At 41.3% G+C, this 27,602-nt stretch overlaps 1 protein-coding gene across 6 annotated transcripts in view; it reads right to left on the bottom strand.

Annotated features, from left to right (window-relative positions):
• PRUNE2 (prune homolog 2 with BCH domain) overlaps positions 1 to 27,602 on the bottom strand; it is a 483,266-nt gene that overhangs the window by 41,727 nt on the left and 413,937 nt on the right. For 3 of the 6 annotated variants that reach the window (XM_077474897.1, XM_077474901.1, XM_077474902.1), the window contains 3 exons: positions 20,154 to 20,252; positions 5,401 to 5,436; positions 2,529 to 2,561 (listed from right to left, as the gene is read on the bottom strand). In XM_077474897.1, coding sequence (XP_077331023.1) covers positions 2,529 to 2,561; positions 5,401 to 5,436; positions 20,154 to 20,252 — 168 coding nt within the window. The remainder of the gene's footprint in view (positions 1 to 2,528; positions 2,562 to 5,400; positions 5,437 to 20,153; positions 20,253 to 27,602) is intronic. The other 3 variants (XM_077474898.1, XM_077474899.1, XM_077474900.1) reach the window with 3 other exon arrangements.

Raw genomic sequence — 27,602 nt, 5'->3', positions numbered from 1 at the left:
GTAATTAAAATCTCAATAAGCGTATATAGATTGTTTTGCGCAAAAGTTATAGCGTCTACAAAATAGGGAATATATGTATGGCATTTTTGTTGTTGTTTTTTTTTTTTTTTTTACTAGTAATGTCCACAATCTACGATTTTTATCGGGACTTCAATATTACAGCGGACAAATTGGACACTTTTGACAGATTTTTGGGACAATTATACAGCCATCATTGCTATAAAAATGCACTGATTACTGTATAAATGTCACTGGCAGGGAAGGGGTTAACACTAGGGGGCGATCAAGGGGTTAACTGTGTTCCCTAGGTGTGTATTAACTGTAGGGGGGGTGGGACTGTCTAGGAGGAGAGAGACAGATCGGTGTTCATACTTCGTATGAACATCGATCTGTCGCTACTCGCCCGAAAGAACTTGGGATTTGTGTGTCTGTCACGAGCGATCGCAGTTGCCCGCCGGTCATCGCATCGGCCCTGGGCATACGCTGCGGGCGTGCGTGCCCCTAGTGGCCAAAAGGCGAAGCAATGTAAGTTTCGTCCAGCCGTGCCATTCTTCCAAAGTGAAACTGCGGCGGCTGGTCGACAAGCAGTTAAGTTGGTGGCAGGGGCTTTTTAATTTTATCACAAAGTCTCATGTAAGACATATAGATAGTTTCTCATACTCTTACAGGTCAGAAAGGTTCAATTAGAAAATCCTTCAATGGACTCTGCCCTGCCTACCCCTGCTACTGTGCTGTTAATTGCCAATTGCCAACTACTTAAAAAAACAAGTGGAAATACCTATTCCCATTCCTGCACACCTCCCAGACTGCCAGCATCAGCCATCAAAAGGCAAGCATCCTACTAGTAGCACGCTTAGTGGTACTTGGGGACTGGAAATTGATTCTGGCTCCTAACCTCTCAGATGTGATGAGATTGGTCAATGATATCTGTGCCTTTGAGCGCCTATTGGCCATGAACGCTCTGAAATATGATGCCTTCTCCAAGTCCTGGAGCATCTGGACAGAAAAGAGTTTGGCTCTCCCATGTAGGCTACACGAGTAAGGCTCTGTTTCCACTACTGCGAGTTGTTGTGCGACTTGACACATGTGACAAGTCAAAATCCATGTATTTCAATGGTCCCTGTTCTAATTGGTGTGACTCAAGTCGCAGCGACTCCAGAAAAGGTTTTTGTACTACGTTGTTCCGACTTCGGTGCAACTTGTTTTCCCATGGTTCTCACCAGACGCATGACATCAAAAATTGCATTTCAAAGTCGCACTGTAAATCGCCTGACTTTGGGGCCGCAATAGTGAAAACCTAGCCTAAGTAACGTTCATAAGTGATGATCGTTGTACCCTAAACTTTGTATGCCCAGAAGTTCTTGAATATTACTGAATTACTATACACAGAATTGTACCTGACTGCTCTTTGAGATGTGTACTGTACTTTACACACGGAATGTTTGTATTTCATGTATGTTAATTCGTTAAAAATGTAATGAATCTGTAAAACTGAAAAGATTAATCCTTCCCCCACTGATTTTAAAGCAAAACGCCAGACATTTTCCCAGTTCTGGGTAAAGTGGGTAAAGGTCAGTACCTCTATCAGGATTTTGTTTCTGTCTGTGCCTCTACTGGATAAATACATTCTCCCATTCTATGTGATGAAATTGTAAATTCTAGAGTTTTCAAGAGATCTCTATAATGGGGAAACCTTCCAATTAACACAATAGTGCTGGTGAAAGCTTTGGGGGGAATTTCCCCTTCACTTTACTTTCTTATTTCTCATTGGTCTTTGGAACAGGAAGCAATGAAAATTCCCCCAGTGGGGGATGTGGAGAGCAAAAAACACCTGCAAGTGATTCTAACTAATCCTCACTATTTAGAAAACTGTAAAAAAATATATTAAAAAAAACCTGTCTACAGCTTGCTTTAATCTCAAACTACATTTCTGCTGTATTTGTTCAGTAGGGTATGTAAAAATGTAAAATAGTCTTCAGTTATTCTTCGGGCGGCACACAAATTATCACTAAGCTATGGTACAATTCACATGCAATCATGTATTTGCAATAAACTAAGCACAATTATGCAATGTCATGATTGTGTGTGGTAAATTCTGGTTACACCCTATCATCTTGCTTACGCTATAGGATCTAGTTGTGCAATACCTTAGCACTTGTAGGCTATTTTGCCTGCGGGATAGAATGACTACATATCCCCCATGTGGCACGGATCTTTCTCATCAGTTTAATGAAGCGTTATATTTTATAGCTAATGTTAATGTCTAAACACAGATTGGGAGGTGCAGCAGGACAGGAGAAAGGTATATTAGAGAGTGGGCAGGCAACAATATGTGGGAACGTAATGATAGTAAGCATTTTGTAAAACACCAATGAGGAGCTTATTTGTAGAAACATATGGAGAATTAAAATATAAGCAACAGTTGATTGGTTGTAATATGCAACATCACTATTTCTTTTGCACTGGTTTTCATAAAAATACATTCACCGGACAACATTTATATACATTGGCAGAAGACATTTTCTTACTTGGCTTCACTTTCTTTCAATTCTTCATCCAGCCTGTGTTCGTAATCATTCATTGATGAAAAAAAAATGAAAAGGGAAAGAAGCAAGCATAACATAAGAAAAAAGGCCAAGCAAAGCAAAGCCAAGGCAGCATTGAGTGTATACACTGCTGTTTTAAAGATTCTGGAATATTTTTAGATTAGATACTCTAAATTTAAAGGGTATACTCAGAAAAGTGTGACACCTAATTAAATGTGTTTGCAGTCTTCTGTCCTCCACTCTCCTTTTCCATCTGGGCTTTGGGTCCTTCTAAAGATCTATTTATCCCACACAGGCTAAGGACAGACGTGATGGAAATGAACAAGGGACATAATGTAGACATAAATAAAGAGGAAGACTCTCATGTCAAGGTATGCACTTAGAGACAGATGTGATGTGTGCGCAAGTATGAAATGATGTGTATAAACCTAGTTTCTGTCTTCTGCACTACAGAACACAGGCAAGAGACTTACCATTACTTTTATAGGATTATTAATGGAACAGCCATTAAATTAAACACGATTTTGTCAGCTTTTCCCATTTTTTTTATACTGGTTTTATTAAGGACTTCTATTTTCTAAGAGTATTAAACATCAAAAGGGAAAAATTAAAAAATGTAATAAAAAACAGGAAAAAAAAAATCCCCCTCTTGGTCAAGAGTTGCAATATATGGCAAAATTTCAGGGGAGGAACAGGGTAAAAAAATTCATAATATATGTTCATAAATAAACAAAACTCATTAGCATAGGGATTCTCTAGTGATAATAATAATAATAATGTAATAATGTAAAAACAGTAAGGCCCCTTTCACACAGAACGGATCAGTAATGATCCACCCCGTGATGATCCGCTTGCTCAGCAGGGAACGCTCCGTTGTCCCCGCTGATCTGGCGGATAACAGGGCGGTCCCTGCACACTGTGCAGGGACCGCCCTGTCAGCTCTCCGCTCTCCTCTATGGGGATCGGATGAGCACGGACCGCCTGTCCGTGTTCATCCGATCCGCTCTGCAGACGGATAGAAAAATAGGATTCGGACAATTGATGTTCATCCGCAGACACCCGCTATCCCATAGGAATGCATGTATGTCCGTATTTCATCCGCAAACGGATGGATGAAATACGGACATACTGTCCGCATGTGTGAAAGGGGCCTTAAATACTGAATAAACAAATATTGTGTTTTTATAAATAAGATAAAGGGATAGAATAAAGAAAAAAAAATTATATTTTGTTAATCTTGTTTTTCTCCTATACAAATAGGCCCGCTAGATGTTATAATAAAGAAGCTTTGCTAACCACTGAAACCTAGAAATTGTCCTACTGCTGGCTCTACCAAAGGAACAATATTAACTGCATAAAGAAGGTCAAGAAAATGAAATGCGCTCCACAGTAAGTCTTTGCATAAGGACAATTATTGGGCTCCCCATAACTCTATGATAATGGTGATCATCAGATATAGTCACTCTTTGTTTGTGTGAAGTCCTGTTATTTAGCACACAGCACTACTATCAGCAGCTCAGTAGGCTGACCTTGTTCTTGGTAGTTGTGAGACGCATGTCTGAAAATATCACCCCTATTACACTTACTTAGATTTAATTATCTTCTGTTTGTAAGTGTTGTAAAACTAATAATAAATGTTCCTCTTAATATATTGTTGCTCTCTAAAGAAGCTGAGCTCAAATGACATGTCCCCAGTATTACCTATATCCTCACTAAAGCTAAACTTTTCCCAATCACTGGCTTTCCATGCCTTTTTTAAGCACCGTGTCTCTGTGTGGAAGCAGCCATCTAGGTAGAGAAAAGGCTTTGCTTCCTCATGTCAGAACTTCCAGCAAAGAGAATAATGAACAGCATGGGAGTGACATCTCCAAATAGTCTGAGATTAGCAATCAGAGGCAGCAGTGCCTTATATCTCATATCGCAGATATATAGTGATGAGGCTGTAGATTCACGGGTTCCCAGGCACCCTCAAATAACAGAAAGTGTCCTACTGTTTTGTAGATGGGATTGAAACCAAAGGGTAGACTATTGTTTAAGCACTATTAATTTAGGCACAATTAACATTTCTAATTCTCCCCTATAATATTAAAAAGAAATAAGGCTAGTTTGGAAGAAATTCAGTTACTAGTATGCAAGCAGCCTTAACCATCTTTATTATGGCACTTTATGTAATGTCTAAGTTTTGTAACTCCAAACATGAAATGTGCAATTGTCCTTGGCAGAGGTGTGCCCTCACAGAATCTGGACCAAATAGAATCAAGGTATGATGTAATCACCCTGCCTCCATTGGAAATCTGTATGAATTGAGAGTCCTTCTGAGAACCCCGTTCTCAGCATAGAAAACTGTGTGGGGCCTCCCACATTTTTACCACATGGGTGCTGGGGGCTACATAATGGCACTGCTGGCAAACTATGACCTACTATGTGTTAGATGCTTTGAAAGGTGCATACATTTTTTTCCTTAAGTAAATATTATCTACCTCATAGTGCCTTTATACCCACTTATTCATCAGAGTGGCTGGATTAAGCTCATCAGCATTCAGCTGGAACAAGCAAAAGGGACAAGCAGGAAAAAAAAAGAAAATGGGAAATCATGCTTACGCCATAGAAAACATCTTTGTATTGCCCAAAAAGCAGAACTTGCAGGCCAGGGAAACTTAGGTTTCATTGTGTTAAATTCAAATCAGCTATGTTTTAAAAAGATGATCTTAGATCAAGAGCTTGTGTGTGTGTAAGTAGCTTTTATGTAAAAGTCATGCAGGCATACATCAAAGAATGAGAGCAAAAAGGGAATATAGTTAGCATTCTTAGCCAGTTAGTGTTAACTAAGCTGTAAAGGCTACTTGTAGTTTACCTTACATTCCTTGGAAAACACCTTGATTCTTCATACCTTGCAAAAGAAAAGTGATTGAGTGGGGAGTATGAGTGAAATGTTTTAGGCAATGGAAACAACCCACCCAGAAATCCAAAGCTTGTTTGAATAGGTTCTGCAAAAACTGGTTTTACATCTTTAGGCGATAAAAATCTACCAATAATGTTTATGACCGGTATCATGCACTCAGTAAAACAAGATGTCCAGAGATATTAATCACATGAAGTTTTACAGTTGCAGGTTTAGTAGACAGCCAGTTAATAGGTGATCAGTACCATATGAAAAGGATATAATCAAAGCTGAACATTTTTGGCTTATTGTGAAGAAATTGCCTATGGTGCTATGCATTCACTGTACAACAAACTGCTATGGGTTACCATGTGTGCAACTTTACAGGATACTATCAGACATGAAAATGTACATACTTCTGACACAGAATTTATTGTCATGTATGCATTTTATGTCTAGGCATAGGACTATGGATAGTCAGCAGTAATATTGGAACAATTAAAAATGTGGGGGGGGGGGGATTTATGAATTCTGCTGACCAACAAGGTAATCCTAAACAGGAGCAGTGAGATGGATTATGACACATTTTTATTATTATTACTATACAGGATTTATATTGCGCCAAATGTTTGCACAGCGCTTTTGCAATTATAACAACTGTCTCAGTTGGATGCCAGGATTGAAGGTGATGGAGGGCAAAAAAAGGTCTTTGGGACAAGAAATGCCAAGACTGTCAGTCTGATCTGTAATACATGTGTGTCTAACTTTGCCATTAGTTTGCTTGATAATGTTCTTTATGTGATTTTAATGATCATGAGGACAACATAAAAATGAGCATACAAAGACTGATCCCAGTCTAATAGAAATAACAATTTGAATAACGTTAACAACAAACAGGAATTGTACACTCTATCACATGCCCCATCATACAGAGAACACCACAAAAATGCATGTCCTACCACTGCTTTACCTAATTGTTGTATTTTAATTTTAGTAAATGTGTCTGGCTACTACCATAGTGCCAAAGTTTTATCCAGCTCTGCCATGATAACCAAATCTGGTCACAAAGAGTGGGAGAGCTGTTCTTTAGAAAGGACCAAATACTCCACAGTTTCGCAAGGAGCTAGAGATATCAATAAAGACTCAAACTTATCATACACTTTGGTTTGATGGAACATTTTTCTTTAAAGTGGAGCTCCAGTCACCATAATCAGTTTTTTCTAAAAACACCCTCATGATTGGCACAGATTGTACATGACTATTTGGATACTGTTGCAAATGTAATTAAGTGTCTCTTTTTTTTTTTTATGTTTATTGAGATTTTCATTCTTGTACATCTACGTATCAAATACATAAAGTATATCCGACAGTTTTTTGCATAAGTGTGTCTTTTTTTAATCACGGCTCTGGGCATCTGAAGCCCACTCTTGTTTTTTCAGGGATTAGATTTAGCTGGCTACCTCCCAATCTCATGCCTGTGCAGTACAGACACTGCGCGGTGCAGTTTGTAGCTTGCAGCAGAAGTTCCTGCCCCGTTGTTATGGCAATCTGTCAATCAAAATATAATCAGGTAATTATTCCCTTGGACTCCTGGGATTGATGACACTGATTTCGAAGGAGCCCAAGGGAATTGTCTGATGATGACCAGAAGTGCCACCGACACATTTAAAATAAAGGTATTAAGACATAATAAGAAAAACAATTATATACATTTAGAACTGTATGCGAATGAAAGCAACTTATAAAAAATAGTGGAATTCTGCTTTAAATCTACCATTGGATTGTAAAGATAGGTCCTTAAATTGTTTGGTAGATCTATTGAAGAGTGCACAAAAACTGTAGGATTGGATTGTAATGTATACGGCCATCTTAAATTTCAGAACTGTCCATCAGGTGGTTGCCTCCAGTGTGCAGCTAAAGCTGGCCATTAACTAGCAGATTTTCAAGCAAACATTCATATGAACATTTGTATGAAAATTTGTAGGAAAATTCCCAGCTACTTTTGATGAATGTTGTTCGTACTTCAAAATTTTGTTTGCTTTTAACAGACAATTTTGAAATTAATGGACTGTCCTGAACAAAAACCACATTCATTGTTAGAAACTTTTTGTTCGAGAAAAATTAGTAATTCTGCTCCTTCAAATTTTCCCATCACTGTTGTTAAAATAAACATGTTTAAAGGAAAAAAATGTTGGCAAAATTCTACTAGTACATTACCAGTTTGACTAAAAGGAACTTCAGCTTTCCAAGAGACTGCTAAGAATGGATACGGTAACTAAAGTATTCATTACATAATATAGTAAAAGATAAGAAAGTGTTAGTTGATCACATGGGCTCATATCCCAAAATGACCTTTGGTTTTAGGTTATAGGTTTGGAACACGCAAGCTCAGCTTGATCACTTAAGCCTGGTACATACCACTAGAACACACCAGTGAGCGCTCACAGCCATTGGCTGCCAGTGTTGAATCGGATACTGGTTTTCCAGCATGCCTGTTCGTCAGAAACGTCATGAGACCGGCTTTTTCAGACAGGGAACTGTACACACAGGACAAAAGTCACCTGACCGTTTTCTGCAGATTTTTGGCCTATGTGTACCTGGAATTATAGTATATTTCTACTTGCTTTGTAACTCAGATTCTAAAGTGATGTCTGTGTTGAATTTGTCTCGACCCAATTACACCAACAAGGGCTAATCATCAAGCACTGTGCGTCAAATGAGCAGGACTCTGAAGAAGTCTGAAGATTATCAGTAATCCAAAGGGGCAAACGCATCTTTCCTTATTTCTAACAAAAATGTTAAACTCCCTTAAAGCAGAATGCACATGGGGAGGCTAGGCCTACTTATTTTGGTTATAATCTTTCTCTTATTAAAACATTTTGTGATTACTATTATTGCATTTTGCTGATTTTGAATGAAATATCCTCCAAAATTTGGATGTTACGGTGTGGACATTTCTTCTGTTTAAAATGAATATACAAGTGGACACAAAGTTCTGTGAAGAGCACACTATTAATCCACCACGGTGTATTTTAAAAAAAAAAATGTAATATATACAAAACCAGTTTAAATGTCTCAATGACTAAATTACCAGACTTTTACAAGGGATTCCACAGCTTTTTATATGTGCCTCAGAACCTGCTTTACCACTGTTGTATGATTATGCTTTCAATGGCATTTAGGATAGCACTTTTCTTATTTTTAGGAGACAAAGGTTTTCTATACAATTGTCAAGAATTATAAAAGAACATTCTATCATATGGTAACTCATCCATTTGAATCTTGCTGTTCAGGATTGCTTAAGGCTATAAGTCTGTAATGAGAAACAAGTCATTTCATATTTGCACCTGCAGCTAAGCTGAGGTGAGCTATGAAAATTTAATCTGACTCACTGTGACATAATAAATGTAATTTCCTTGTGTTTCCTGAATCTATTCAATCACTGTGAGCATTCACTAATAGAGTATGGAAATAACGCGGAGCTATTTTAGGTGATTCAGATTACATACAATTACATAAAAATTCACACAAAGTAATAATACCTAATTTGTGTAGCTAATTAAAGTAAAATTTCGATAAAAACAAACCTAGTGTGTGCATGATAGATTTGTTTTAAATTAAATTACATTTCTGTGGGTGAAACCAGCATTAATAAAACTATGAATTATTTTTGCGCTGGCAATTTGTAATATTAGTAACCAATACTACATGTCTTTGTGAGGTTAAAATGTATGTTGCTAAGTAATACCTGCATTTAAACTGGCCACATAACATAACCCAAATGGAATTACAGAAGAACAACAACCATACAGTAAAACCATTTGATGCAAATAGCTACAGATGCTTTAAAACATACGAATATAGTATACAGCATTCTCAGGTTGGACGAGGTGGGTCTCATAGAAATGCTTTGCATTCTCTGGATGGCACCAGTACTGAGCAGCTGACTTCCTGTGTTCAGAATTTGGTAAGGCATGTGCTCAAATGGGAACCTGGAAGCAAATGGAGATCACTGGACTAGCAGTGTCTACTTCAATGATTTCCAGCTTACAGGGGCATCAGGCAGGGATGGTATATAAATAATTACATAAAACAGCTTTCTGATGACGTGTATAACACAAAATGTATAGAGGCTATGTGTCTGCTTTTCACTGATGAGGAGGAGAACAACGGGGACGGGACTTTGTATGAAGCACAAGGTAGCAACAGAATTGATTGGTGAATATGCTTTCCACTGATGTCATATCCGGTCTTGCTGATTTCCAACCCCTGGGCTGTGGAACGCATGCTATGGCCGCTAGGACGGCGTGGAGGTTCACTTTGTGCTGTACATGTTGGTGCTAACATATAGCACGTTTAAATGTAAGTAGGCATTGCTACATTTATCTGCCTTTACCTATTTTGAAGAGCTTGTTGCGCTATGATCTCCTTTGTTTTCTCTGAGTTATATTACCTAACTACTGATAAAGAAAAGGGATCATCTCTACACATGTTGTTGTTTTTAAGAAATCCATCATATATTTCAGTGGCACTTATATATGTTATTTTTTTTATCCATTTATGTATTTGATTGTTGAAGATTTATATGAAGTGATCACACATTTATTTTTGAGTTAGCACTACACCTTTCTTTATTAACTATCAACATAATTACATCACTCCAAGCTTTTTATAATTTTGGATAGTGTAGTGAAGAGATTAAACCATTGTCAGTTTATTTTTATTTTTTCTCTTCACTTCTTTTCCCAAAAATCCAACAGGAAGTGAGAGGAAAACTCTAGTGAAGGGACAGAACAAGTGTCCACCTGTCACTTTCTGTTGTGGTAACAACTGTAAATTGTTGTAAAAGAAAGGACCGTAGCTGAGCTGGCACGCATTCAGTGGAGGGGATATGTGACAAGGTGGTAAGGTTATCCAGTCAACGGAGGGTTAACATAAGATATTGTCTTTTAAACAAGACTCTTACCCATTGGCCGTGGAGAAAGGGAGCTGTGGGGAGCTTAGACGGTATTAGTTGCTGGGTAGGTGGGGCTTCAGCAGTTGCAGAGTAGTAATCGGGGGACGAACATCCTGTTTCGCTGGCATCTGCGTTCCTCTCCCTGCAAAACAGACCAGTTACTGGCCCAGCTCAGGGCTGCAGCTAATGTGCATGGCTCAGCATTGGTGAAGAGCCAGGTATTGGCTTCACTTCAAGGGGTCCGGCAGAGCCCCCCGCTACCAGGGCCTGCCTCACCACATGTTCGGAGGTTCAGACTCTTCAGGCCCCCCTGCCAAGCACACGTTGGCTTTGGCAGGTGGCAAGCCTGGGAAGAATCCCCGGCTCCAGTGGAGCCCTCGGGGATGGGCACTCACCGCTGTGTGGCTCCAGTCCCATCCTCCTTCAACGGATTCCGGAACAGGCGTCGGTTGTGACTGGCGAGGCTCCAGACGGCACGACAGCCCGGCGAGGGAGAGTGAGATCTGCGGGCATAGACCTGTCCCCTGGTGCGGCCGGCGGCCCTTCCCTGAGCATAAAGGAACGGCATGAGAGGGAGGGCACGTCTGCCCTGGGAGGACGGAAGATGGTGGCGCGCACCACGGGTCACAGTTGGGGCCTGGGAGACCTGGGACTGTCGGGACACATGCTGATGACATCAGCAATGGCAGGAGGTCAGGAATGGTGCAGAGGACATCACAAGTGGCTAGCATGTTGGCTACGCAGGGCTCGGAGGTTGGCAGGACATGCGGTAGCAGTCCCAGGTGGAGATGGAGGAAGAGAGGGAGCTTGAAGAGGATATTCTGGCAGCAGCGAGGGAGTCTGGATCCGCAACTGGGAGGGTCCCTGGCCCCATGCTGCCCGGTGAGTGCTCTTCTGCAATGTTGCCTTTTCTTTCTCCTTCTGTAGTAGATGGGCCAGGGGTCGGGGTTGGGAGGCATGAGTTAGGGCTTCTGTTCAGGGGTCAGAGGTGCTTGCCCGTGATGTATTGGCCAGCCTGAGGGAACTGTTGCATAAGCTCGAGGGGGAGCGGTGCATGGGGTGGCGACGGAGACACTGCAGACTCTGCTGAGGGTACTGGAGGAGGCAGGGCTTGGAGTCCCCCCTTCCCCCAGTGCAGGTGAGGTCTAGGGCAGGGGTTCAGATGGAGAACGACAGTGTGGCCATGGAGGTGGAGGAGTCAAATATGAGATTGGCAGATTCGGCGAAGTGCGCGGTCTACGTGTGCTTCGAGGGACCCCTGGGCGCTCACCTTGAGCCCGAGGTAAGGGACAAGATTTGGAAGGGGGAGTATGTAGAAATCTTGTCCTTGCTCCCCCTTGAAAAGTTTAACCTGGACCGGGTACAACCCATTGACATCGTCATTTGTGACAAAACGCATCTCGAAAGGCATGCAGTGATGCCACCACGCTATACGAGGGGGAAATTTTCTGTGCTGTTTTAATAGATGTTAAATGTAAGTGCAATTGTCTATATACTTTAATAAATTGCCTAAGCAGTTTTACACTATGAGGGCATCCTCTTCTTTTTGAGCCATTGATAGTGGTATTTGGGATTGCTGATCGTGGGAGTTATTTGTGTGATGCCGCTACACACTGGGGATAGCTGATCCATGAGTGTCTGATGTATGGAGAAAGACACAGATGATTTACTGTTAAGGCTGTTTTTTGATTTCCATCTGGTAACGGCATCCACTTCTCGGTGACGGCACTGGTTTGCTGTTTTGTGTGGATTCACCATGGTGTCCTTACAGGAAATATATAGAGGACTTTATTTTATAAGCCCTGTCTTTTTTTCTTCAAGCTGATGAATTGTGATTTATGATTTTTTCCTTATTAATTGATGTGTGATTAACGTAATTCCCCTATTTATATATCATATATTTATTTATTTATTTATTCATTTATTTATTTGCATATCAAGCATTCACTTATTCACTTAGTTATTCATTTATATTGGTTTAGTTAGCTAACAGGGGTTGCGGGGCAGCTTTTGAAATCGTTCTCCAAAACCTGATAAAAGCAAGAAAGAGGAGGAGGAGAAGAGGAGCTATCACCTCATCCCTTGCACATTTTCCAATTGGTTTCAAGCTTTTGCGATTTTGGCTAGTGTGATTGGTGAAAAAGCTCCAAAGATTTGTTTGGTTCTTTTTTGTTACCTGACGCCATTGGTGAGGCCAATAGGGTTTATGGTGGTGTGGCGTGGCTCCGTTATGATGGACATTTCCGGCAACGAAAGATAGTCTGGCCTGCCATTTGCTGGGATCATAAGGATATTGGCCTCTGGATGAAACTTATGACTCCGGCCAGGGTTGGAAATGCATTTTTTCCAGGAGGGGCTGGCGGGACCGGTACCTCAGGTACAACGACCTCTAGGAAGAAAGGTTCGGCAGTACCTGTCATTTTAAACACGAATGTTCCGGGTGTGGCAGCAGCCATTTACTCAAATTACCATTCACTTAAATCAGGAAAATGTCAGGCAGGTCATATGTCTGGAAAGAGGGTGGAAAGGATGGTTCCTTTCCTAAGTAGATACCTGTATCAGGAGTCTGCTCGACTCCTTGGGGGGTATTTACGGAGAAATTTCGTATCCCGTGCACTTTTGCTGTTGTTCCATCCAATAATTTACTTTCGGCGCTCCAGTACCCAGAGGTGATGTCAGAGAAACTTTCTAGGGAAGTTTCCCTGAGTAGAATGAGCAGCCCTTTTTCCTCTCGTCTGTTTCCGGGACTGGTTGTGTCCCCCCTAGGGGTGTTTCCCAAGAGAGAACCCCGCAAATACCGCTTGATACATGATCTCTCCTACCCTAAAGGGGGCTTGGTTAACAATGGTATTGATCCACAGGCCTGTGCGGTCACCTATACATTGTTCGATGCCGCTGTTTCCTGGGTATGCAAGTATGGCCGTGGTTCTTTGATGGCCAAAACAGACATGGAGGCAGCATTTTGCTTGCTCCGGATTCATCCTGAAAGTGTTCACCTTTTGGGTTGTCAGTGGCAAGGTTCATATTTTTTCGATCTTTGTCTACCGATGGTGTGCTCCATCTCCTGTGCTCTGTTCGAAACCTTTAGTTCTTTGGGTTGTGTGGGATGTGTCCAGCCTAAATTCGATCATCCACTATCTGGATGATTTCATTTGCATTGGAACGCCGGATTCCGATGCTTGGGCAGTTTTGCTGGGGATGCTGCAACACATAGCGGACCAATTCGACGTTCCTTTGGCCCCAGACAAAACGTAAGACCCGGTGACTGAGCTGGTTTTTCTAGGCATAACAATTGATAGATGGCCATGGAGTTCCATTTGCCCATGGACAAACTGGTGGCCCTGCGGAGGGAGGTTAGCGGCGTGGTAAGTAGCTACAAGGTTCAGTTATGGGAGTTGCAGTCCTTACTTGGGAAGTTTTGCTTGCAGGATCATTCCTATGGACAGAAATTTGTGCCGCCGGCTGTCCTTGACTACAGCAGGCATTAGTGCCCCACGGCACAACATTCGTTTGACTAAGGATTTGTGGGCCGACCTTAGGATTTGGGACTCCTTTTTGGAATCCTACAATGGTCGATCCCTGTGCATGACAAGTCCTGTTAGCAATGCGGATTTGTACCTGTTTACAGATGTGGCTAGATCGGTTGGCATACTTTCTGAGTAAATGGACTGAGGAACGGAGTTCGGTGGGTTGCTTAAAAAATCTGGTATTATTGGAACTGTTTCCGATTGTGCTGGCGGTCAAAATTTGGGGGGATGTCTTTAGCAATAGGAATTACGCTTCTACTGTGACAAAATGGGGGTGTTAACGACTATCAATAACATCTCAGCTTCTTCCCGCCTGTGGTGCGCCTTCTGCGCCCTGTAGTGTTGCTATGCTTGCAACTGAATGCTTTCATTTATGCTGTGCACATTCCTGGGATTTGTAACAAGATAGCGGATGCTTTGTCTCATTTTCAGTGGGATGAGTTTTGCGTGTTGGCACCAGCAGCCAAGCAACATTGGACATCTTGTCCCTGGTGGCTGTGGAAGATCGCATTGAAGTCGCCGCTGTATTGGGATAGGGATTACCTGAGTCTCGTGACGTGGGAAGCATACTCCAGGGCCTGGTGGTAATGGAGTTTGTTGCTGTTGGAAGTAGTGTCGGGCTAAGAGCAGATAACAGGTAACAGTTCAGGTGTGCTGATTATGCAAAGAGTTCAAAGAACAAGAGCACATACCATGAGCAGGTCTAAGCAGAGCAGGTCAGCTGGGACTTGTAGTTCACCGCTGCAGATTAAGGTAGATGTTAGCTGGTGCTTGTAGTTCACTGCTGCAGATGAAGTTACTACAGTAAAATCAGGCAAAGCGTAGTCTAGGCAAGCTGGGGCATACACAGGTAGATCAGAGTCCAAATGGTACCGAATCAGAAGCAAGCAAGCAGGGTCAAACGAGCCGGGTCATACACGAAATACACAGAGCAGATATCAGCTGGATCAAACATAACGGTAAACTCTAACACAAGCACTGATTGAATGCTGATACAGGTGATTTAAAGGTGAGCTGGCCAATCACTGTTATTTCCAGGCAAAGGCTGTGTCAGGTGAGTTGTGCTGGGTCCTAAAGGGAACCTAGTACTGACAGGTAGGAGGGGTGGAGCTCGGGGTGGAGGTGTTCTCCTTGGTTCTTTATTTCGTGGTGCTTAATTTTGTTCAGGGGGCGTCAGTGTGGATTGTATATTGGCGGGCCTAGCTTTCTGGTTCAAGTTACAGGGTGTTGGGGATTTTACCAAATCCTTTGTGGTCAGACAAGCTATGAAGGGGTATCACAGGGGTCGCTATACCAGTGACGCTCTGCATCCTGTGTCTATTTCCATATTGTGGGCCATCTAGGAACGGCTGCGATCGGTTTGTTCTTCAGCATGTGAATGGCTTTTTTGCTGGCCTTTTTCAGAGCCCTCCGGATTGGTGAATTGGTCAGCCCTCAAAACGGATAGCTGGGGGTTATTATGGGAGGATGTGGTATTTACTGATTCATCTGCACGTATTAGAATACATTGTTCCAAAACAGATCAAGGCGGCAGGTGTGTTCAAGTGGTATTGTTGTGGAGCAATACTACAGGTGCTTGTCCAGTTTCTGCTCTGGAACAGTTCTCTTTGGTACGTTTAGGAGGTCCCCTGTTGGTGCATGCATCTGAGGTATGGTATCCTCGAGTGAGAACGGTTCACTACATAGTGACCAGGTATTGTTAAGAACCTTGGCTGACTGAGGTCATTTGGGTTTAGGCTCTGAGTCAGTAGCTTGCGGCTGGGGTGGCAACTCAGCTAGCTGGTGCCTCAGACACAAAAATGTTAGGGGTATATGATACCGTCAAGAATCTCAAGATCAATGTATCTGGATTAGGTCAGAATATTATGTTAGTTATTTAAAATAAAGCTGTTTGTTAAAAAAAGGTAAATTTCGGCCATTTAACCCCACCCCATGTGTTGTGCGGTTCTTATATAAGTAAGGGTGTGGCATTGGTTATAATGAGGTAGCATTTGGTCAGTTGGGTGGTTAGCTCTTAGCTACCCTAGTGAAGAAAGGACCTTAGCTGAACCAGCACGCTTTCAGCAGGGGGGTTAGATGACAGGGTGGTAAGGGTATCCAGTCAACGGAGGGTTAAATAAAGTATTGTCTTTTAAACGAGGCTCTTACCCATTGGTCGTGGAGAAAGGGAGGTTGGGGGAGCGTAGATACTATTAGTTGCTGGGTAGGTGGGGCTTCGCTTCAGCAGTTGCAGAGTAGGAACCAGGGGACGAACATCCCTCCCTTCCTCCTGCCTTGTTGTGGTTACGTTGTTTTTTTGCTATTTATTTTCTGTATTTGGTGTTTTGGGGTCCTTGACGGCGGCCTAAATCTGGTCATTGGATAAATGGTGGGGAACCATCTGAGGTATGGTATCCTCAAATGGGAACGGTTCACTGAGTAGTGACCGGGTATTGTTAAGAACCCTGTGTCACTGAGTTCAGTTGGGTTTAGGCCCTGAGTCAGTAGGTTGCGGCTGGGGTGGCAACTCAGCTAAGTGTTAGGGGTATATGGTATTGTCAAGGATATCAAAGTCAATGTATCTGGATTAGGTCAGAATTATTATGTTAGTTATTTCAAATAAATAATAAAGCTGTTTGTTAACCACTTTCAGTGCTCTCACATTTTGAATGACAATTACTCAGTTATATAATACTGTACCCAAATTAATTTTTTGTCCTTTTTTCATACAAATAAAGCTTTCTTTTGGTGGTATTTGATCACCTCTGTGTTTTTTATTTTTTGCGCTATAAAATGAAAAAAGAACGAAAATTTGGGGGGAAAAAAATGCATGTTTCTTAGTTTCTGTGCAAATGATTCATTTTTCTTCATACATTTTGACCACAATTTATACTGCTACATATCTTTGGTAAAAATAACCCAAATTAGTGTACATTATTTGGGCTTTGTGAAAGTCTCCATCTGTGGTGCAAATCATAAAAAAAATGATCACACCTGATGTACTGGTGGCCTATCTCATTTCTTGCGACCCTAACAAGCCAGAAAAGTACAAATACCCCCCAAATGATCCCTTTTTTGAAAGTAGACATTCCAAGGTATTTAGTAACATTTTTGCAAAATGTATTATGGGAGGATGTGGTATTTACTGATTCATCGGCACGTATTAGAATACATCGTTCCAAAACAGATCAGGGCGGCAGGGGTGTTCAAGTGGAATTGTTCCAGGGCAATACTACAGGTCTTTGTCAATTTCTGCTCTGGAACAGTTCTATTTGGTACGTCCGCATTTAGGAGGTCCCCTGTTGGTGTATGCTGATGGTTCCTGTTTATCCAGGTTTCAATTTGTGGTGGTTTTTCACAAATGTTTGTCAGAGGCGGGTCTTGACCCGTTTGAGTGAATCTTTCCGCATTGGTGCGGCCACCGAGGCGTCTCAGTGATGTTTGAATGACAATACATTCTGCTACTCCTCCTGAGTATTACGATACCACACGTGTGGGACTTTTTCACAACCTAGCCACTTAGAGTGGCCCAACATGCAGGGAGCACCATCACGTGTTCTAGGAGCATAAATTACACATCTAACTTGTTGACTAACTATTACACTTTTGAAGGCCCTGGAGCTCCAGGACAATGACACGTGACACTTGATGTGGCACTGATGACAGATGGCACTGATGGCACGTGACACTGATGTGGCACTGATGACAGATGGTACTAATACGTGGCACTGATGACACGTTACACTGATGACAGATAGCACTAATATGTGGCACTGATGACATGTGACACTGATGTGGCCCTGATGACAGATGGCACTAATATGTGGCCCTGATGATATATGGCACTAATACGTGGCACTGATGACAGATGGCACTAATACGTGGCACTGATGACAGATGGCACTAATAGGTGCCACTGATGACATGTGCCACTGATGTGGCACTGATGACAGATGACACTGATTACTGGCACTGATAACAGCATGTGACACTGACAGGTGGCACTGATGACAGATGGCACTGATATGTGGCACTGATGACAGATGACACTGACAGGTTGTGCTGGGGACAGGTAGCACTGGGGACACGTGGCACTGGAGACGGTGGCACTGGGGACAGATGGCACTGATAGGTGGCACTGGGGACAGATGGCACTGATAGGTGGCACTGGGGACATATGGCACTGATAGGTGGCACTGGAGACAGGTGGCACTGATGGGTACTGTAGGCACTGTATTTTCAATTTTTTTTGTGTACACTAACAAGCTGCAGAGCGGAAGCTCTCCCTCCTCACACGCAGTCTCTGTGTGAGGAGGGAGAGCTGGCAATGAGAGATGATCTCATGTTTACATATGAGATCATCTCTCATGGGACACTCCGATCGAGTGTTAAATGACCGCTGTGATTGGCCTTTTAGCACGATCTCTGATTGCCTGTGTCCAAGGGACACAGCGAACACAGAATTTCCACGATGCAGGCCTGCAGCGGCGCGCAGAGGAGAACTAAACAGGAGGAAATCCAGGGACACCCTTCCGGCAATTGGGCGCTGTGCTGTAGCCATCTTTCAGCTATAGCGCAGACACCTAGTGGTTAATAAAATGTCGATTTCAGCCATTTAACCCCACCCCATGTATTGTGTGGTTCTTATATAAGTAAGGGGGTAGCATTGGTTATAATGAGGGAGCATTGGTCAGTTGGGTGGTTAGCTCTTAGCTACCCTAGCCAAGAAAAGAACAACTGTAAATTGTTGGTTTCTCATGATTTGCTGTCTTAGTGACAATGGTAACCAGGACAAATAGCTCTTAAAACAGACAGCTCTTAAAACTTAAAAGGAGCTTAAGTCTATATAATCTATACAAGAAAAAAAGACAGAAAGCAAGCTGTCATTAATGGAAACCCATTCATGACAGTTTAAACAATTGCTGTTACAGTTCATCACTGTAACAGTAAACACAGTGTAAATTAAGAAAAACCCCTGATTCCGCACCCCCCCCCCCCAACACAAACTCACACTATGGTGACACTGAACTATTCTGATAAAAGTATGTAAAAAAAAATGTAAAAAAGAAAAACTGTTTAAAACATTTAATATAAAATTATTTTAAAAATAAAATGTTACATACTACCACCATTCAGTATCCCTGATAACCACCACACCAACCATATGATGGAGCTATATTGCACTGGTGACAGTATGTAAAAGAAAAAAAATTGTGAAAAATAAAGTTTTATTTAATTTCTTAATTTTCCAAAAAATTGTGATAAAAAATTACAACTTAAAAAAACTCAAAATGCCTCTTGTGTATTGTGTATTGTCTAATACCTTGAACTGTCTACTTTTCAAAAAGGGATATTTTGGGGGTATTTGTACTGTTCTGCCATTTTAAGGGCCTCAAGAAGTGAGATAGGTCATCAGTACACCAGGATTGATCAATTTTCAAATACAGTGTATATACCATAGTTAGTAGATGCTATAAATTTAACGCAAACCAATTAAAATACACTCACAGGGGTTCTTTTTTACCAACAACATGTAGGAGAATAAATTTATAAAGAATTTTGATTTCAATGGATATGTTTTATAAAAGAAAGTAGAAAATACCTTTTTTTTTATTAGAATGTTCTGTCTTTTTTTTGTTTACATAGCAAAAAATAAAAACTCAGTAGTGATAAAGTACCACCAAAAAAAACCTCTATCTGTGTGAAAAAAATTATATAAATTTAAGTTGTGTACAGTGCTGCATGACCATGCAATTGTCAATTAAAGAAGCACAGTGCTGAATAGCAAAATATGTTCTGGTCATGAAGGGGGTAATACCTTCCAGAGGTCAAGTGGTTAAACTAGTATTTCAAACCTGATCATGTATAACTGCAGTCAAATTACTTGGTACTCTTACATAACTGCAATGTTGAGCTGTGGATGGTATTGAGATTTTCATACCATTTAATGTAATAACCCTCCACTCAAATTCACTCAGAGGATATCCCTTTTAAGTGACACTAATATTTCAAAATTGTTTTGTGATGGATAGCACTTCAAATGTTTAGAGATGTCTGTTGTTGCCCACTAGGGACATCCTATATGGCCTTATCTTGCTCTAACATTGCAAGCAATGCCAAAATCAGATGCATCACTTTTAATGATCACTCTGTATATGGGCACACTAAGTACAGGTGGGCAGCATATATGGGGCTGTTGTCATACTACTAAAAGTCCAACTTCTCTTTCCAGAAACACTCTCTGTTATATGTTATTATCTTACTTGATAATACTTTCCGGAATCTGCACATAGTCCATTGGAATAAGTTCTCGCAGCTCAGCTAAACTGGACACATATTTTATCTTGCTGCTGAACTTGGAACTGAAAAAAAAAAAAAAAGCCGATTAATAAGGTTACTATTATGTAAGTTATAAGTATGAAAAGTTGCTGCATTTCTTATGACAAGTGTCAACAGTACAAGATGAATATAAAAAACACTATAAACTATAGATAATGATGATAATAAACCTCAATAAGATAATAATATGCTCAAAGTCCACAATAAAACATCAGTGTTGCAAAGTGCATCAGTCCCTGATGAAGTCACGTGATCAATGACGATACGCGTAGGATTGGCTTAGGAGGATACCGGAAGCGACGTCCGGGGTACGAACGAGGAGTCCGTTCGTTTTTTAGCTGTAATTTTCACTATTAACTGTGCTACTAAATGTGAGTACCCAGGACTATGTCCTTTTTATAATAAAACCTGTCTGACATTACTTCACTATTGGAGCCCCTTCTCTTTTTTCCGGGTGTGATCTATGGTCCATGGCTGAGTACCTAGAGGGGATTGCCTGGGGTATCTATACCAGCTGAGAACATACACTTTAACCATTGGAACGTATTGCTGTTTAACTGACAGCAGTGAGGTAAGGTACCCACTGCACTCAGTGTGCGAGCACCTGTCTTGAGGATTTGGGAGATCACCGGTGGAATTATCCCGTGTTTGTTCACAGAATTAGTCTATTACACAGCACAGTGTGGACTCACTTATTTGCATGACCTGATATGGATTGCTATTTTTTCTATAAATAGGGACACTTTAAGAATTTTTTTGGATTGTGTTTTTATATCTATTTTTTACTTTTTCTGTCCTTTTATTTATTGAATTTTACTTTTATATAAATTTACGTATATATTTTTTAATATTTTCACTTGGATGCACTTTATGGATTGAGACACATTTTGGATCATACACTTTCTGTATTGTTATCATTACTATTTGTGACTTTGCTACCTATTGTTTCACTTGCACTTTACTAGGAATATGTGTACTACTTGAATATTTATACTGGTCACTTTATAATGATTTTATGTATATAGGGTATTGATATAGTTTAAATCAATTGATCTGTAATAATCGCATAGGTGTGTTTCAGATCTTGTATGCGATTATTTATTCACCATTATTGAATTTAATTTAGTTTCTGTGTGGAGCGCAACACCATTTTTTTTATCACGATTACAGATGGTTGATATCTAGACAAATGCAGTTTTTTTTTACTATTGCTCTGTAATCACATTTAGAGATTTCCTCATTAACACATAACTAGGTTAAAGTGCATTTTTTTTATATGCCAGAAGTTCATAATTTTTAGCAGGAAGAAGTCATAGAAATAAATTAATGTTTATGCTTCTAAAGGCCCGTACACACGGTCGGACTTTTTGACAACAAACATGCAAATTAGCTGTTTTGGAGCAACATCCGACTGTGTGTACGCTCCATTGGACAAACTTTTATGTTTTCATCTGACTTTTGTTGGCTGTGCGAACGGACAAACTTTCTGGCAACAAAAGTCCGATGGAGCAAAGTCCGACCGTGTGTACGCAAAAGCATCGGACTTTTGTACAAGGTACAAACACGCATGCTCAGAACCAATGCAAAAGATCAGACTACAATACCGAAGTTTGACCAAAGGTGGCACTGGAGTCATTGAACGTCCTCTTTTGAAGCGGCGTCAGTACGTTGTGACGTCATTACGTTCGTGTTTGTTGTCAAAAAGTCCGACCGTGTGTATGCAATACAAACTTCTGGACCACGCTCTTTGTACAAAAGCCCACGGAAAAGTTTGTACAAAGTCCGACCGTGTGTATGAGGCTTTACTCATCTTTATTGGTATCATCAGCAGTCAGACTGAAAGGAGACAGGGTGTGGGCCTGCATGTAATTCTATTCAATCACATTGCAGCAGGTGTATGATCACATTCAATATTCCTTCCCATGGAAATCATAAAGCTTTCATTACAATTACTTTTGTTAAATTGCATTTTCATTCATAAGATATGTGTGCATAAAAATCTTTCTATATTGGCACTTAGAAAAAAAGGCAAAAATTAAGATCAACACGAACCAAGGTTGTAATGCATGTGACTAAAATTTGATTTTCAACGTAATGTAATTAGCAAGAAGATGGGGGAAGAAAATGGGCTTGCTAGGCTTTTTTGTTTAACCATCGCCTTCTGTCATGTTAGGTTAGTCTATTTAAGGACTTGCTTCTTATATACAATGTCATTGATTTACTAAAGGAGTATTGGTTCATTAAGCCTCAGAAATGCATTTGTTTAAAAAATCCAGTTATCTATAGGTAGAGATTGCAACCCCTGGAAATAGAGAATGGCAAGTTACAAGGAAACGGAGCATTAGAATTAATTTATTTTTTCAAATATTATTTTATTAGTTTTTCCAAGAACATAACAAAAAATACAAAGAATATACACAGAAAAGAGTAGAACAGGTCAACCTTTGTATAGTACATAAGAATGAGTTACAGCTGTGAAGATACATTGGAGGGTCATAGCAATTCAAGACTGGACATCTTCTGGTTGATGCAGTCAGTTGTTTAGAGCAATTGCTCGGGTTACTGATCCCATATCTTACTCCTGACCTATGATTGGAGACTGACAGACTGACAGGAGAGGGGGAGCCCTTCCATGCCCCCCCCCCCCCCCACCAGGGTCTTGCATAACCTTTGTAACTTTTTCTAGACAATTGCAGAATGAGCCTGTCTAAGAGGGAATAATAAGAGAAAATGTAAGTAGGAAGAAGAATAGGAAAAGAAGCGGAAGGAAGGGGAGGGGGTTGGTAGGGGGAGGGGGAGGGGAAGAGTTATGGAGAAGATGGCAATCTGGGTGGGCCGAGCCTTCAGTGCTGCCTATTGTATAGTGATCATAAGCCGAAAAAAGTTTTGCCTTCATCTGAGTATTTAAATATATTCCAGTGAGTCCATGCGTTCTGGTACCTTTGCTGTTTGTCTGCTGAGGTCATGATCAGGTCCTCCATTTTATTTACTTCTTCTACTTTTTTAAGCCATAAAGCTATGGTCCGTGGGTGCCATTGTTTCCATAGAAGGGGTATACATGACCTAGCCGCGTTTACCAAGTGTCGCAGCACAGATTTCTTGTATGGTTTAAGTGGAATATCTGATATGTGTAGCAAGAAAAATGCTGGATCGTCTGGGACTGCGGAGTCAGTAAACTTCTGCGATACATTTCAGACTGCCGCCCAGAAAGACGTCAGTTCAGAGCACGTCCACAATATATGTAAAATTGTCCAGCATAGCTCTGATGTATCAGGAAAGATAGTATGTAGCCTACTAGGTGTCATGTACCATCTTTTTAGGAGCATGTAGTTGGTTTCCTGTATCCTTGTGCATTGTGAAGATTTAATGGCTAATTGTATTATGCTTTGTACCTGTGGCACAGTGAAAGTACATTGAAGATCACTACCCCATTTTGCTATGCAGTTTAGTACTGGTTGCTCCGGTGGAGTGTTAATCGATGTATATGTCTTGGAGATAACATGTGTGAGCGGTTCTGTCCCGAAGCAGTATTCTTCAAATGTGGTGAGGTGTCTGGTATACGCTTGGGGGTCCTTCAATGGAGAAAATGGTGTAGTTGTGCTGACCAAAATGTAAGCTTATAAGGTCCCCCGGGGTCCATCAGTTCTTCAATGGAGGACCATCTATCTCCTCTTACATACCCAGCTGCCGTGATATTTCCTGTTTCCCATAGGGAATTAAAGTGTGTATCTGCTAAGCCCGGTGGAAATTTGGGGTTTCCCAGAATAGGGGTCAAGGGGGATGTTTTGGTCCTTTTTTGTATTCGTACTGCCACTTTTGAGCATATTTTTAAGGTGTTTCCTATTAAAGGGTGCGTTTTTAATCTAGGTGGTATTGATTCCTAACACCATAATGCCCTCTTTATGGGAAAAGGGGATTGTTCTTGCTCAATCTGCACCCATAATTTCAGGTCTCTATGTCTCTGCTAGTCTATGACCCTGCCTAATTGTATTGCATGGTAGTACTTCTTAATGTCGGGGAGTGCTAATCCTCCTAACAGTTTAGGCAATGTCAGCTGTATGCAAGGGATACGTGTTTTTTTGTTAGCCCATAAAAAATGAGTAAATAGAGTCTGTACCTGTCCAAAAAATGTGTCCCGTATCCTGACCGGGAGAGCTTGAAGTAGATACAGATACTTTGGTAGGATGCACATTTTCAGTAGGTTGCATCTCCCAAACCAAGAATGAAAGTTTCCGTTCCATCTCTCCAACAACTCCTTAGTTTTGGAAAGTAGGGGTAAGAAGTTCAACTCATGTATTTGGGAGAGATTGGCTGGAATGCTTGTGCCTAGATAGCTTAGTGCCGTTGATGTCCACTTAAACCAAAAGTCCGCATGCATCATCGGGAGGTTCCCCGATGGTGTAGCTATACTCATCGCTTCTGATTTTGTGAAGTTAATTTTCAAATTTGATAAGTTCCCATAAATTTCAAATGGTTTGATTAGGTTTGGTAATGATATCGCTGGATTCGTTAGGGAGAATAGAAGGTCGTCAGCATAAGCCGATGCCTTATATTGTGTCTTGCCTACTCTGATCCTCTGGATGTCAGGGTGTAACCTAATTGTGGAGAAAAAAGGCTCAAGAGACAGGGCAAATAATAGGGGGGGACAGGGGGCATCCCTGCCTCGTCCCATTCCTTATTTGGAAAGGTTCCGAAAGCACCCCGTTAGCCTTTACCTGCGATGACGGGTTTAAATATATTACTGCAATCCGCTTAAGCATTTTCTCCCCCAATCCTATTTCCTTAACCACTTGCCGACCGCCGCACGACGATATACGTCGACAGAATGGCACGGGCAGGCATATGGGCGTATATAAATGTCCCTGCCTTCCCGCGGGTGGGGGGCCCGATCGAATGTATTTTGGGGTACAATTCCACATATAACCATGGCATGTGTGAGCAATATATCATTTAGTGACAACTTTGTGTAAAAAAAAAAGTTTTTTGTCATTATTCAATCGCTTGAGGCAAAAAAATAAAATATTCAATGGGCTCAACATGCCTCTTATCAATTTCCTTAGGGTATCTACTTTCCAAAACGGGGTCATTTGGGGGGGGGTTTGTACTGCCCTGCCATTTTAGCACCTCAAGAAATGAGATAGGCAGTCATAAACTAAAAGCTGCGTAAATTCCAGAAAACGTACCTTAGATTGTAGATGTGACAACTTTTGCGCAAACCAATAAATATACAGTTATTGACTTTTTTTTTACCAAAGACATGTGGCTGAATACATTTTGGCCTAAATGTATGACTAAAATTGAGTTTATTGGATTTTTCTAATAACAAAAAGTAGAAAATATCATTTTTTTTCTTTTTACGTTTATATCGCATAAAATTAAAATCGCAGAGTCAGTCAAATACCTTTAAAAGAAAGCTCTATTTGTGGGAAAAAAAGGACGCAAATTTTGTTTGGGTACAACATTGCATGACCGCGCAATTACCAGTTAAAGCAGCGCAGTGCCAAATTGTAAAAAGACCTCTGGTCATTGACCAGCAAAATGGTCCGGTCTGAAAGTGGTTAAGGACAGAGAACATGAACGGCCAGCTCACCCGATCAAATGCCTTCGCCGTGACGGTGTTTAGAAATACGCACCGGGTACTTGCGAACTGGGCTGTAAATATTAGATTAAGTACTTTGGAGGTATTATCCCTTGCCTCTCGAGTGGGGATGAATCCCACCTGGTTAAGGTGGATGAGATTTTGTAGGTGTTGGGCTATGCGGGTAGCTATGACCTTGGCATATAGTTTGAGGTCTGTATTCAATAGTGATATGGGCCTATAGCTACCGCATGCTGTAGGGTCTTTACCCTCCTTATGTATTACGGAGATATGAGCTCTCCATGTGTCTCCAGAAAAAGTTGAGCCTGAGTCTATCGCATTAAAGTGCTTTAACATCCGTGGGCCTAAGATAGGAAATAGTGTTTTGTAGTACTGTATTGTGTACCCATCAGGGCCCGGCACTTTCCCTGGTTTCACCGTTCCCAGAGCTTTTTGTAGTTCTGGGAGAGAGATCAGAGACTCGAGTTCTTTGCGCATTTCGGGCGATAGCGAAGGCATCTGAGCTGCCATAATGTACTTCTCTATGGTCGATGTAGGTACTGACGGCGTCGGAAGGTTGTATAGTCTGGAGAAGAACTCCCTAAATTCCTGGGTTATCTGCGCAGGTAGGTCTGCCCCCTGGCCATCATTTATGACTATTCTTGGGATATAGGAAGAAAGTTTTTGTTCCTTAACCTGTCTCGCAAGAAGCTTCCCACATTTATCCCCTGACTCATAATTTGTTTTGCGGCTAAACTGCAGAGCCACTTTAGCCCTATAAAGTAGTAGGTCCGAGATCTGTCTCGTAATTGTCATGAGATCTAGCTCTAAAATTGAGGAGGGAGCATGTTTATTTTTGGCTTCTATGTGTTCTAGTGTTTGTAGTAGTTGAGAAAGTTGCTTTTCCCTTTCTCTCTTGATGCGTGCCCCGTGCTTAATGAGAATACCTCTGATGACCGGCTTGTGAGCTTCCCAAAGTACGCCTGGGTCGCAATCTGGGTTATTGTTAGTCTGAAAATATAGCTTTAGCTCTTTTGTTACTTCTTCTAACACTTCCGGGGTCTGTAATAGGCTCTCATTGAGGCGCTAAAAGTGTCTCGTACAGCATGCAACTAGGTGTGAGAGATCAAGAAGAAATCAATTCTAGTGTATATTTTGTGTGGGGAAGAATAATACGTATAATCTCTCTCCCCAGAGTGCTGTAGCCACCAGATGTCAATCAGTTAGGCTCTGTGTAATGTTTTGGCTATTCGCTTAAGATGGCATGGCGGTACAGAAGATGATCCAGATGAAGTGTCTGTTGCCGGTTTTAGGGGAGTATTAAAGTCCCCTCCCAAAATTAATTGACCTTGTGTAAAGTCTTGTAGGTTCCCCAGGGTGTTTTCAAGGAATGTAGCCTGGTTTTCATTAGGGGCATAGATAGTCACTAGTGTTACTTGTGTTGCTACCATAAGTCCCTCGAGGAAGATGTAATGGCCCAGTGGGTCCACCACATCACTCTGCAGCTGCCATGGTAATTTACTGGAGATCAATATGGTTACCACTTTAGATTTAGATATTGGGTTAGTTAAGTGATATGCTAGTGGGTAGTATCTATTCTGCAGATAAGTCAGTTTGTCCGTCTTGAAGTGTGTCTCCTGGATGAAGGCGATGTCTGTGTTAAACTTTTTAAGGTCATGTAATAGAATATGTATTTTCTCTGGTGTATTGAGCACTTTTGCATTGAGAGAAAGCACCTTGATGCTGTTGAGTGCCATCTTAGGGAAGGGGAGGGAGGACTAAGGGGAGGGGAGGA

This window comes from Lithobates pipiens, unplaced genomic scaffold, assembly GCF_037356315.1.
Source record: "Lithobates pipiens isolate NorthernLeopardFrog02 unplaced genomic scaffold, aLitPip1_a1.2 Scaffold_13, whole genome shotgun sequence".
Lineage (NCBI taxonomy): Eukaryota > Metazoa > Chordata > Amphibia > Anura > Ranidae > Lithobates > Lithobates pipiens.
The sequence above is the reverse complement of the archived record's forward strand: the minus strand, read 5'-3'. Positions and strand labels throughout refer to the sequence as shown.